This window comes from Choloepus didactylus, chromosome 5 (assembly GCF_015220235.1).
Source record: "Choloepus didactylus isolate mChoDid1 chromosome 5, mChoDid1.pri, whole genome shotgun sequence".
Taxonomy (NCBI): Eukaryota; Metazoa; Chordata; class Mammalia; order Pilosa; family Megalonychidae; genus Choloepus; species Choloepus didactylus.
In genome coordinates this window covers 51,315,597-51,329,600 of record NC_051311.1, presented here as the reverse complement: position 1 = coordinate 51,329,600, position 14,004 = coordinate 51,315,597, and the positions used below count along the sequence as shown (strand labels likewise).

The 14,004-nt window shown below is 42.5% G+C and overlaps 1 protein-coding gene across 1 annotated transcript in view; it reads right to left on the bottom strand.

Moving 5' to 3' along the window:
• KLRG2 (killer cell lectin like receptor G2) overlaps positions 1–13,781 on the bottom strand; it is a 42,817-nt gene extending 29,036 nt beyond the window's left edge. The window contains exon 1 of the mRNA XM_037837737.1: positions 12,989–13,781. Coding sequence (XP_037693665.1) covers positions 12,989–13,781 — 793 coding nt within the window. The remainder of the gene's footprint in view (positions 1–12,988) is intronic.
• Between the last annotated feature and the right edge of the window lie 223 nt (positions 13,782–14,004).

The following is a 14,004-nucleotide window of genomic DNA, read 5'->3' as shown; positions in this document are numbered from 1 at the left end:
AGCATAATACTGTATGATGGTAGCACAATACTGTAAGTACATTGAACAAAGATGTCTGTGAATAAGGCTGAAAGAGGAGGGATAGGGGAATGTATGACACCGGAGGTAAAGATAGATGATGAAGACTGGGACTATATAACTTGGCAAAAACTGGAGTGGCCAATGACTGTTACTAAATGTACACAGATAAAAATGTTCTCTCATGTGGGAGAACAAATGAATGTCAACCACGCAGAGTGTTGAAAAAGGGATGGTATTTGGAAAAAAACATAATCAAAGTAAACTGGAGTCTATGGTCAACAGCAACATTGTAATATGCTTCCATTAAATGTAACAAAGGCAATATACTACAGTTAAATATGTATGAGAGGGGGATATAAGGGAGGGGTGTGGGATTCTTGGTAGTGGTGTTGTTTTCTGTCCTTACTAATATATAGTACTGTATGACACTTTAGTCTTCTATTATCTTTTTTTTTTTCTTTTTTTTTTTATTAGATTTTTTTTTCATCATTTTATTGAGATATATTCACATACCATGCAGTCATACAAAACAAATTGTACTTTCGATTGTTTACAGTACCATTACATAGTTGTACATTCATCACCTAAATCAATCCCTGACACCTTCATTAGCACACACACAAAAATAACAAGAATAATAATTAGAGTCAAAAAGAGCAATTGAAGTAAAAAAGAACACTGGGTACCTTTGTCTGTTTGTTTCCTTCCCCTACTTTTCTACACATCCATCCATAAACTAGACAAAGTGGAGTTTGGTCCTTATGGCATTCCCAATCCCATTGTCACCCCTCATAAGCTACATTTTTATACAACTGTCTTTGAGATTCATGGGTTCTGGGGTGTAGTTTAATAGTTTCAGGTATCCACCACCAGCTACCCCAATTCTTTAGAACCTAAAAAAGGTTGTCTAAAGTGTGCGTAAGAGTGCCCACCAGAGTGATCTCTCGGCTCGTTTTGGAATCTCTCTGCCACTGAAGCTTATTTCATTTCCTTTCACATCCCCCTTTTGGTCAAGAAGATGTTCTCCGTCCCACGATGCCGGGTCAACATTCCTCTCCGGGAGTCATATTCCACGTTGCCAGGGAGATTCACTCCCCTGGGTGTCTGATCCCACGTAGGGGGGAGGGCAGTGATTTCACCTTTCAAGTTGGCTTAGCCAGAGAGAGAGGGCCACATCTGAGCAACAAAGAGGCATTCAGGAGGAGACTCTTAGGCACAAATACAGGGAGGCCTAGCCTCTCCTTTGCAGCAACCGTCTTCCCAAGGGTAAAACTTATGGTAGAGGGCTCAACCCATCAAACCACCAGTCCCCTATGTCTGTGGTCATGTTAGCAACCATGGAGGTGGGGTAGGCAAATACCCCTGCATTCTCCACAGGCTCCTCAAGGGGGCACTACATCTTTTTTTTTTTTTCCTTGTTTGTCTTTTTTCTTTTTTTTTTTTTTTAACTTTCCCTTCTTTTTTAAATCAACTGTATGAAAAAAAAAGTTAAAAAGAAAACAAACATACAATAAAAGAACATTTCAAAGAGACCATAACAAGGGAGTAAGAAAAAGACAACTAACCTAAGATAACTTCTTAACTTCCAACATGTTCCTACTTTACCCCAAGAAAGTTACATAATATAGCAACATTTCAGTGAACTTGTTCCTACTACATCCATCAGAAATTAACAGACCATAGTCATTTCTGGGCATCCCCAGAACGTTAAATAGCTTATCTGTTCTTCTTGGATTATTGTTCCCCCTTTCTTAATTGCTCTCTACTGCTAGTTCCCCTACATTCTACATTATAAACCATTTGTTTTACATTTTTCAAAGTTCACATTAGTGGTAGCATATAATATTTCTCTTTTTGTGCCTGGCTTATTTCGCTCAGCATTATGTCTTCAAGGTTCATCCATGTTGTCATATGTTTCACCAGATCGTTCCTTCTTACTGCCGCATAGTATTCCATCGTGTGTATATACCACATTTTATTTATCCACTCATCTGTTGAAGGACATTTGGGTTGTTTCCATCTCTTGGCAATTGTGAATAATGCTGCTATGAACATTGGCGTGCAGATATCTGTTCATGTCACTGCTTTCCGATCTTCCGGGTATATACCGAGAAGTGCAATCGCTGGATCGAATGGTAGCTCTATATCTAGTTTTCTAAGGAACTGCCAGACTGACTTCCAGAGTGGCTGAACCATTATACAGTCCCACCAACAATGAATAAGAGTTCCAATTTCTCCACATCCCCTCCAGCATTTGTAGTTTCCTGTTTCTTTAATGGCAGCCATTCTAACCGGTGTTAGATGGTATCTCATTGTGGTCTTAATTTGCATCTCTCTAATAGCTAGTGAAGCTGAACATTTTTTCATGTGTTTCTTGGCCATTTGTATTTCCTCTTCAGAGAACTGTCTTTTCATATCTTTTGCCCATTTTATAATTGGGCTGTCTGTACTATTGTCATTGAGTTGTAGGATTTCTTTGTATATGCAAGATATCAGTCTTTTGTCAGATACATGGTTTCCAAAAATTTTTTCCCATTGAGTTGGCTGTCTCTTTACCTTTTTGAGAAATTCCTTTGAGGTGCAGAAACTTCTAAGCTTGAGGAGTTCCCATTTATCTATTTTCTCTTTTGTTGCTTGTGCTTTGGGTGTAAAGTCTAGGAAGTGGCCTCCTAATACAAGGTCTTGAAGATGTTTTCCTACATTATCTTCTAGGAGTTTTATGGTACTTTCTTTTATATTGAGATCTTTGGTCCATTTTGAGTTAATTTTTGTGTAGGGGGTGAGGTAGGGGTCCTCTTTCATTCTTTTGGATATGGATATCCAACTCTCCCAGCCCCATTTGTTGAAAAGACCATTATGGCTCAGTTCAGTGACTTTGGGGGCCTTATCAAAGATCAGTCGGCCATAGATCTGAGGGTCTATCTGAATTCTCAATTCGATTCCATTGATCTATGTGTCTATCTTTGTGCCAGTACCATGCTGTTTTGGCAACTGTGGCTTTATAATAAGCTTCAAAGTCAGGGAGTGTAAGTCCTCCCACTTCGTTTTTCTTTTTTAGAGTGTCTTTAGCAATTCGAGGCATCTTCCCTTTCCAAATAAATTTGATAACTAGCTTTTCCAAGTCTGCAAAGTAGGTTGTTGGAATTTTGATTGGGATTGCATTGAATCTGTAGATGAGTTTGGGTAGAATTGACATCTTAATGACATTTAGCCTTCCTATCCATGAACATGGAATATTTTTCCATCTTTTAAGGTCCCCTTCTATTTCTTTTAGTAGAGTTATGTAGTTTTCTTTGTATAGGTCTTTTACATCTTTGGTTAAGTTTATTCCTAGGTACTTGATTTTTTTAGTTGCTATTGAAAATGGTATCTTTTTCTTGAGTGTCACTTCAGTTTGTTCATTTCTAGCATATAGAAACATTACTGACTTATGTGCATTAATCTTGTATCCCGCTACTTTGCTAAATTTGTTTATTAGCTCTAGTAGGTGTATCGTTGATTTCTCAGGGTTTTCTAGATATAAGATCATATCATCTGCAAACAATGACAGTTTTACTTCTTCTTTTCCAATTTGGATGCCTTTTATTTCTTTGTCTTGCCGGATTGCCCTGGCTAGCACTTCCAGCACAATGTTGAATAACAGTGGTGACAGCGGGCATCCTTGTCTTGTTCCTGATCTTAGAGGGAAGGCTTTCAGTCTCTCACCATTGAGTACTATGCTGGCTGTGGGTTTTTCATATATGCTCTTTATCATGTTGAGGAAGTTTCCTTCAATTCCTACCTTTTGAAGTGTTTTTATCAAAAAGGGATGTTGGATTTTGTCAAATGCTTTTTCAGCATCTATTGAGATGATCAATTGATTTTTCCCTTTCGAGTTTTTAATGTGTTGTAATACATTGATTGTTTTTCTTATGTTGAACCATCCTTGCATGCCTGGAATGAACCCCACTTGGTCATGGTGTATGATTTTTTTAATGTGTCTTTGGATTCGATTTGCAAGTATTTTGTTGAGGATTTTTGCATCTATATTCATTAGGGAGATTGGCCGGTAGTTTTCCTTTTTTGTAGCATCTTTGCCTGGTTTTGGTATTAGATTGATGTTAGCTTCATAAAATGAGTTAGGTAGTGTTCCATTTTCTTCAACGTTTTGAAAGAGTTTGAGTAAGATTGGTGTCAGTTCTTTCTGGAAAGTTTGGTAGAATTCCCCTGTGAAGCCATCTGGCCCTGGGCATTTATTTGTGGGAAGATTTTTGATGACTGATTGGATCTCTTTGCTTGTGATGGGTTGGTTGAGGTCTTCTGTTTCTTCTCTGGTCAGTCTAGGTTGTTCATATGTTTCCAGGAAATTGTCCATTTCTAATACATTATCCAGTTTGTTGCCATACAGTTGTTCATAATATCCTCTTATAATTTTTTTAATTTCTTCAGGATCTGCAGTTATGTCACCTTTTTCATTCATTATTTTGTTTATATGGGTCTTCCCTCTTTTTGATTTTGTCAGTCTAGCTAGGGGCTTGTCAATCTTGTTGATCTTCTCAAAGAACCAACTTTTGGTGATATTTATCCTCTCTATTGTTTTTTTGTTCTCTATGTCATTTATTTCTGCTTTAATCCTTGTTATTTGTTTTCTTGTACTTGGTTTAGGATTGGTTTGCTGTTCATTTTCTAGCTTCTTCAGTTGATCCATTAGTTCTTTGATTTTGGCTCTTTCTTCCTTTTTAATATATGCGTTTAGTGCTATAAATTTCCCCCTTAGCACTGCTTTTGCTGCATCCCATAGGTTTTGGTATGTTGTGTTCTCATTTTCATTCGTCTCTATATATTTAGCAATTTCTCTTGCTATTTCTTCTTTAACCCACTGATTGTTTAGGAGTGTGTTGTTTAACCTCCAGATACTTGTGAATTTTCTAAGTCTCTGATGGTTATTGACTTCTAATTGTATTCCATTGTGGTCAGAGAATGTGTTTTAAATAATTTCAATCTTTTTAAATTTATTGAGGCTTGTTCTATGTCCCAGCATATGATCTATTCTGGAGAAAGTTCTGTGAGCACTAGAAAAGTATGTGTATCCTGGTGATTTGGGATGTAATGTCCTGTAGATGTCTGTTAAATCTAATTCATTTATCAGATTGTTTAGGTTTTCAATTTCCTTATTGGTCTTCTGTCCGGTTGATCTATCTATAGGAGAGAGTGATGTGTTGAAGTCTCCCACGATTATTGTGGAAACATCAATTGCTTCCTTTAGTTTTTCCAGTGTTTCTCTCCTGTATTTTGTGGCACCTTGATTGGGTGCATAGACATTTACGATTGTTATTTCTTCTTGCTGAATTGCCCCTTTTATTAGTATGTAGTGGTCTTCTTTGTCTCTCAAAACATCCCTGCATTTGAAGTCTATTTTATCTGAGATTAATATTGCTACACCTGCTTTCTTTTGGCTGTAGCTTGCATGAAATATTTTTTTCCATCCTTTCACTTTCAGTTTCTTTGTGTCCCTGTGTCTAAGATGAGTCTCTTGTATGCAACATATTGATGGTTCATTTTTTTGATCCATTCTGCGAATCTATATCTTTTAATTGGGGAGTTTAATCCATTTACATTCAACGTTAAAACTGTGAAGGCATTTCTTGAATCGGCCATCTTATCCTTTGGTTTATGTTTGCCATATTTTTCCCTCTCTCTATTAATATCCTTTATTGTACCCATACCGAATCTCTTTAGTACTGAACCTTTCTCCAAGTCTCTCTGTCCTGTCTTTGTTTCTCTGTCTGTAGGGCTCCCTTTAGTATCTCCAGTAGGGCAGGTCTCTTGTTAGCAAATTCTCTCAGCATTTCTTTGTCTGTGAAAAATTTAAGCTCTCCCTCAAATTTGAAGGAGAGCTTTGCTGGATAAAGTATTCTTGGCTGGAAATTCCTCTCACTCAGAATTTTAAATATATCGTGCCACTGCCTTCTCGCCTCCATGGTGGCTGCTGAGTAGTCACTACTTAGTCTTATGCTGTTTCCTTTGTATGTGGTGAATTGCTTTTCTCTTGCTGCTTTCAGAACTTGCTCCTTCTCTTCTATGTTTGACAGTGTGATCAGTATATGTCTCGGAGTGGGTTTTATGGGATTTATTCTATTTGGAGTTCGCTGAGCATTTATGATTTGTGTATTTATGTTGTTTAGAAGATTTGGGAAGTTTTCCCCAACAATTTCTTTGAATACTCTTCCTAGACCTTTACCCTTTTCTTCCCCTTCTGGGACACCAATGAGTCTTATATTCGGACGTTTCATATTATCTATCATATCCCTGAGGTCCATTTCGATTTTTTCAATTTTTTTCCCCATTCTTTCTTTTATGCTTTCATTTTCCATTCTGTCATCTTCCAGGTCACTGATTCGTTGTTCAGCTTCCTCTAGTCTTGTACTATGAGTGTCCAGAATCTTTTTAATTTGGTCAACAGTTTCTTTAATTTCCATAAGATCATCCATTTTTTTATTTAGTCTTGCAATGTCTTCTTTATGCTCTTCTAGGGTCTTCTTGATTTCCTTCATATCCTGTACTATGGTCTCATTGTTCATCTTTAGTTCTTTGAGTAGCTGCTCTAGGTGCTGTGTGTCTTCTGGTCTTTTGATTTGGGTGCTTGGGCTTGGGTTATCCATATCGTCTGGTTTTTTCATATGCTTTATAACTTTCTGTTGTTTTTGGCCTCGTGGCATTTGCTGAACTTGATAGGGTTCTTTTAGGGTTTGTAGACCTATTGAAGTCCTTATCTCTAATTTATCAGATCTACAGCTTCGTGGAGTACACTTTCTCTAACTAACCAGCAGGTGGCGTCCACGAGCCACCTGTTCTCCACAAGCCAGTTCTCCCCTGCTTAGCCTTTTTGGTGAGTGGGGGACTGAGTCTTGTGGGGCCCAATTGGTGTACCAAGCTTCCGTGTGTAGTTGGTGTTGCCTGCCCTGTATGTGGGGCGTGTTTCTGGGCAGTCGGGGAGGGGGGGTGGCCCTAACAATCAAATCTCCCTGATGATCCTAGAGTTTTAAAGCTGCTGCAATAGTCTAATCCTTCAGTTCAGTCCTGCCACAGTTTGTCTCTGCCACTGACCCACAAGTCTTTGGTATTGGTGTATGGCTCCTGAGACTTGCAAGTGGGCCCCTCTTCCAGGCCGTGCACCCTGGGTCCTATGTTGAGGGATGACTGTGCTATGTCACAGGTGAGTGCCGTCCCCCCAGGGCAGTTCTGGGCTGCTGGGCTGTGTAGGGAGGCTCCCAGTCTGCTCAAATGATGGCTGAATGGGGCTTTGTTAATTCACACTGCTCCACCTTCCCAGCTCTGGGACATTCAGCTGAGGTTGCAGGGAAGGCTAATGTCCACGCCCAGTTTTGTGGTGTGTGCCTGTTATTTGAAGCACTTCTGTCACACTGGGTTGTCTGGGGCAGCTCTGGGCTATGGGGCTGGCGATGGGCAGGAGTGTTTCCTGTCCACCAGGATGGTGGCTGTGAGCGGACACCCCCCTTTTCTTGGGAAGTTGTGGTGTTTAGTGAATTTTCTCAGCCACTGGATTATTGCCTTTTTTCTCAGGGCTCTCTTAGTTCTGCTCTTGACTTGACGTGCCCAAATTGCAATTCTTTGAAGCTTTCTGTATTGGGCTTCTTAGAGTAATTCTTCTATTATCTTTTTTATTATTCACCAAAAAAGAAAAAACTTTTTCATAGTAATCAATATGTTCAAGTGCTGACTGTGGTGATAAATGTACAATTATATGATAATACTGTGAACAACTGATTGTACACTGTGGATAACTGTATGTTATGTGAATATATTTCTATAAAATTGTAGGAAAAAATATAAATAGGGGTAAAAGTGCTGGAGAAAACATGGAGAGAGGGATGTGCCTATTTACTGTTGATAAGGAGGCAGAATGGTGTAGCCTTTCTGGAGGTCAGTGTGGTGGGGACCATAAGGTCCTGCAACCTCATTATGGGGTATGTACTTGGAAAACCTGAGAGCAGAGACATGAATGGACACTTGCACATTGGTGTTTATGGAGGCACTATTCATGATTTGCAGTGGGTGGAGGTGGCCTAAGGGTACACTGACTGAGGAACAGAATGATGAACTGTGGTATATGCATGCAAGGGAATACTGAGCAACTACAAGAAGTAGTGAAGCTATGAGACACGCAACGAGGTGAATGGATCCTTTAGACAGCATTTTTTTTTTTATCTTCATTTTACTGAGATATATTCACATACCACACAGTCATACAAAACAAATCGTACATTCGATTGTTCACAGTACCATTACATAGTTGTACATTCATCACCTAAATCAATCCCTGACACCTTCATTAGCACACACACAAAAATAATAAGAATAATAATTAAAGTGAAAAAGAGCAATTGAAGTAAAAAAGAACACTGGGTACCTTTGTCTGTTTGTTTGTTTGTTTCCTTCCCCTAATTTTCTACTCATCCATCCATAAACTAGACAAAGTGGAGTGTGGTCCTTATGGTTTTCCCAATCCCATTGTCACTCCTCATAAGCTACATTTTTATACAATTGTCTCCAAGAGTCCTGGGTTCTGGGTTGTAGTTTGATAGTTTCAGGTATCCACCACCAGCTACCCCAATTCTTTAGAACCTAAAAAGGGTTGTCTAAATTGTGCGTAAGAGTGCCCACCAGAGTGACCTCTCGGCTCCTTTTGGAATCTCTCTGCCACTGAAGCTTATTTCATTTCCTTTCACATCCCCCTTTTGGTCAAGAAGATGTTCTCCGTCCCACGATGCCAGGTCTACATTCCTCCCTGGGAGTCATATTCCACATTGCCAGGGAGATTCACTCCCCTGGGTGTTTAGACAGCATTTTGAGTGAAGTATGCTAGAAACAAAGGCAAACACTATAATGCCTCGTCAATATGGACTAACTACAATGTGTAAACTCAGAACTGAATCTTAGAGCACAGCCTAACAGGGAAATAATTATTGTAATGGTCCCTGGACTGTAAGCTCTTACAGCAGTCAAATCTATTCCTGAATTGTAATGGCTATCTCCAAACTCTGAGATATTGATCCCTTGGTGTATAACCTGATTGGTCTCTGAAACACTGAGTATCTGTGTGATACCTGAAACTCAGAGCTAGAGCTCAGCAGATATGAATGTCAGTATTAATGCATACAGCAATTATTTAAAAAAAAAAAAAAAAAAAAAAAAAGCTGAAAAAGAGCCCAGACTTCAATTAGAAATATGAGTGAAGCAGATCTGGTTAAGACTAGGGCAAATCGGGCCAAGAGATAAAGGCTGAAACTGACTGTGTGTTAAAACTTCAACTTCCATGTGAGACCAAGGAAAGAAATGTTTATTTGGTGTAGTATCTGTATTTCTAAACAATATAACTTCTACAGTCAGTTTGTTCAAACACCACAATTGCATGGAACTTTGAATAGGAAGTGAGATATGGGAGGTCTGTATAGGTTAGAGTGACATAGCAACATATCCCAAAGTAATTTGGGCAGAGAATAAAAATATATATTTGGCGTCCCCCTGAGGAGCTGGGGGCAGATACGGAGGTGTTGGACTTCCTCACCTGGATTGTTGCTGATGTTCTCACAAACACTGGGGGCTGACGGCATGACATGCTGAGCCCTCTGTCTTAGGGCTTGCCCCTATGAAGCTTGTTACTGCAAAGGAGAGGCTAAACCTGCTTATAATTGTGCCTAAGAGTCTCCCACTTTGTTGCTCAGATGTGGCCCTCTCTCTCTAACTAAGCTGCTTTGGCAGGTGATCTCACTGTCCTCCCCCCTATATGGGACATGACTCCCAGGGGTGTAAATCTCCCTATCAATGCAGGATAAGACTCCCGGGGATGAATCTGGACCCGGCATTGTGAAATTGAGAATATCTTCTTGACCAAAAGGGGGAAGCAAAATGAAATAAAGCTTCAGTGACTGAGAGATTTCAAGTGGGGTTGAGAGGTCACTCTGGTGGACATTCTTATGCACTATATACATAACCCTTTTTAGGTTTTAATGTGTTGGAATAGCTAGAAGTAAATACCTGAAACTATCAAACCTCAACCCAGTAGCCTTGACTCTTGAAGATGATGGTATAACAATGTAGATTACAAGGGGTGACAGTGTGATTGTGAAAACCTTGTGGATCTCACTCCCTTTATCCAGTGTATGGATGGATGAGAAGAAAAATGGGGACAAAAACTAAATGAAAAATAGGGTAGGATGGGGGGGATGGTTTGGGTGTTCTTTTTTTATTTGTATTTTTTATTCTTATTCTGATTCTTTCTGGTATAAGGAAAATGTTCAAAAATAGATTGGGGTGATGAATGCACAACTACATGACGGTACTGTGAACAGCTGATTGTACACCATGGATGATTGTATGGTATGTGACTATATCTCAATAAAACTAAATTTTAAAAAAAATGGGCAAAAGACTCAGACATTTTTTCAAAGAGGAAGTACAAATGGCTAAAAAAGTGCATGAAAAGATGCTCTACATCGCTAGCTATTAGGGAAATGGAAATCAAAATGAGATATCATTTCACACCTACTAGAATGGCAATTATGAAAAAAAAAAACAGAAAAAAAAAAAAAAAAACCCAGAAAACTACAAGTGTTGGAGAGGATGTGGAGAAATAGGAACACCTCTTCACTGCTGGTGGGAATGTAGAATGGTAGAGTCACCGTGGAAGACAGTTTCGCGGTTCTTCAGGAAGTGAAGTATACATCTGCCATAATGATCCAGCAATCCTGCTACTAGGTATATTCTCAGTTGAAAGCAGGTACACCAACAGACATTTGCACATAGATTCTCATAGTGGCTTACTCATAATTTCCAAGAGATGGAGACAACCCAATTGTTCATCAACAGATGAACAGATAAACAAAATGCGGTATATACACACGATGGAATATTATTCAGCTGTAAGAAGAAATGAAGTCCTGATGCATGAGACAACATGGATGAACCTTGAGGACATTACATTGAGTGAAATAAGCCAGAGGCCAAAGGACAATATTGTATGATCTCACTAATATGAACTAAATACAATGAACAAACTCATGGAGTTAATACCTAGATTATAGGTACCAGAAGATACAATAAGGGCAGAGAATGGGAAGCTGATGCTTAATTTGTGCAGAATTTTTAAAGAGGTTGATTACAAAGATTTGCAAATGGATTGAAGTGATGGTAGCACATTAGTGTGAGTGTAAGTAACAGTGCTGAACTAGGGGTGTGACTGTAGTCAAAATGGGAAGTTAGGGTTGTGTATGTCACTAGAAGGAAAGCTAGAGGATGAAACATGCGACTATACAACCAAGTGAATGATGTTGTATATGATGAAGGTGATTAATAATAAAAATATAAGAATGTTCTTCCATGAACTAGAACAAATGTATGTCACTATTATAATAAGATAGCATATGAGAAAAATACACCTAATGCAAACAATGGACTCTATTTAACAGTAATATAATATTCTTCCATCAGTTATAACAACGGTACCACACCAATGCTAAGCATCAATAATGGGGGGGGCATAAGGGGCGTGGGATTTTTCTTTTTTAAAGCAATGAAGATGTACTCAAATCGATCGTGGTGATGGACAGCACTACTCTGTGATTATACTGAGAGCCACTGATTATTCCAGTAGGATGGATTGTATTGTGTGTGAATAAAACTGCTTTAAAAAACCAAACAAACTAGTATACACACCGTGTAGAAAACTGCAAAAGTTCCTGAGTGATCAGACTCCCTGAACTCCACTCCAGAAGGCAACAGCTGAGGACCTAGTGCTATGTATGTGGCAGAGGTTCTGTTCACTCTCTCAGAAAGGCAGTGGGGAAAGTTCTGGACTTGGAATCAGACAAGTCTGAATTCAAATCCTTGCTTCTGCACTTAACATCTGTGAAACTTTGGATAAGCCCCTTAATCACTCTGAATCTGTTCTCCACCTGTTAAATAGCACTAGTGATACCTCCCTCACAAGGTGGTTGTGAGGATTCAATGAGGTAAAGCATATGAAACTATCCAGCTCACAGTAGGCTCTCAATAGACACTGCTTGAATATGAATTGGGGCGGGGGGGGGGGAGAAGGGGGAGAAACCCTTGCAAAGAGACCCTTGGGATTTGCCTGCCTAGCTAGCCTGTCCTACCTCTCAAGGAGCCAAGTTCTCGGCAGTTTTCCTGCTGGGCAAAGCTCTTGCCCCTCCTGACCTCTGTTCCTGCCCATCTCTCCACCTAAAAGGGGCCTCTATCACCCTACACTCCTACTCACTTTTCAAGGCTTAGCTCCAGGAAGCTTTCCCATGCCCCCACGTTCACCAACCACTCCTTCCTGGTTCCTTGTCCAAAACTGTTTACATCTTTTTCAGGCTCTTTCTTCTGTGCCTCCACGCCCTCTTCCAACACACACACACACCTTAGCACAGTTTGGCCCCTTGCCCTCACACAGTATCTGCTGAATGGATGAGTATTTGGGGCCAACGGCTCCTCTGTTTAGTGGGGGAAAAGAGGGAGCCTACGAGAGGTCGGGCTGAAGGCAGGTTCCCCAGCAGCCTAGAGCCAAGAGTAGGTCTCTGTGCCTGCCTGGGCTTTGCCACCACTGTCAGGTGATCCTGCCTTCCTTCATCGCAACTGGAATTCCTTCCTCTCTACTCCTCAAAGACACTGTGAACACTCAAGAGGGAATGTGCAAGCTCTTTGAACATGTGCATAGTGGAGTTTTTTTTTTTTTTCTTTTTTCCTTTTTCCTTTTTTTCTTATCCCACAATTTGAAATACATAGAACACAGTGTTACTGATGGCACAGCCAGAGAGGCCAGGTGGGGTCGGGGCGTCGGGATGGTCGTCAAGGTCCCAAGTCCCTCAGTGGCCCAGTGACCCAGGGCTGGATGGGCAGTGAGGAACCCCAGGCCGCGTCGACCCCTGCCAGGTGGCGCTGTCTCCTGGAGCCGTGGTTCACTCACCTATGAGCGTTATCGCCCGGGACAGTTTCCTCTCACCGTCGGTCTCCGCGCGGGGCAGCAGCGCAGAGCCCTCCTTCTCCGGCCCCAACTCCCGGCAGCGGCAGCGGCCCGCGGGGGGCTCTCCGGGACCCGCAAGCCCCTCCGCGGGGTCAACCCCGCCCTCGGCATCGCGGCTGCGCTCGGCCCAGGCGGCGGCGTAGGGCGCGCCGCGCACCCACGTGCTGCCCGGGGACGGGGTCCGCGGCAGGAGCGGGTGAGACGACGAGGCGTGACGGGAGAAGGCTGGGGACTCAGGCACCCGCAACGTGAGGAAGCGCGTGGAGGGCGCGGGCGAGGGCGAGCGGCTGCCGCCGGCCGCGCCCACGGGCTTCACACGCACATCCACCTGCAGTTCCATGGGCGCCCAGGTGCCGGACGCCGACTCTCCGGACGTTGCCGAGGGCACCAGCTCGGCCCCCGACGCCTCGCCGTTGCGGGGCTGCTCGGCCGCGACGGGGCCCGGCGACGGCTGCTCGGGGCTGGTGGAGCCCTGGCGGCGGAAGGCGCCGTAGCCCAGGCTGAGTGGCGGCACCCGCTGGAGCGCGAGGAGTGGCGGGGGCTGCTGCTTCTCGTCCGAGAGGTCCCGGCCCGCGTCCGCCCCCTCCTTCACGGCCCGGGCCAGACTTGGGCTGTTTTCGGGACTCTCAGGCCATCGCGTCTCCTCCGCAGGGACTTGCGGCTGCTTCTGCCCCGGGAGCCGGCTTCCTAACGGCTCCATTGGGAGCTCACCCAATGCCGCCGGGTCTGACTCCATCACGCTCACGGAGCAGCGAGGAGATGCAGGACTCACCTGGGCCTAGGTAGCGCTCAGCTTCTCCCTCCTGGGTCAGGATTGGTCTAGCCGAGGCGCTGAAGTTGTCAAGCCACGCCTCTCTCCGTCAGTACTCTGCTGCGATTGGCTGTGGCTTGACTCTGTTGGCCACGCCCCTCCACAGCACCCGGCCTCGCCTTCACCTGGCACGGGCATCCGGGAGGGG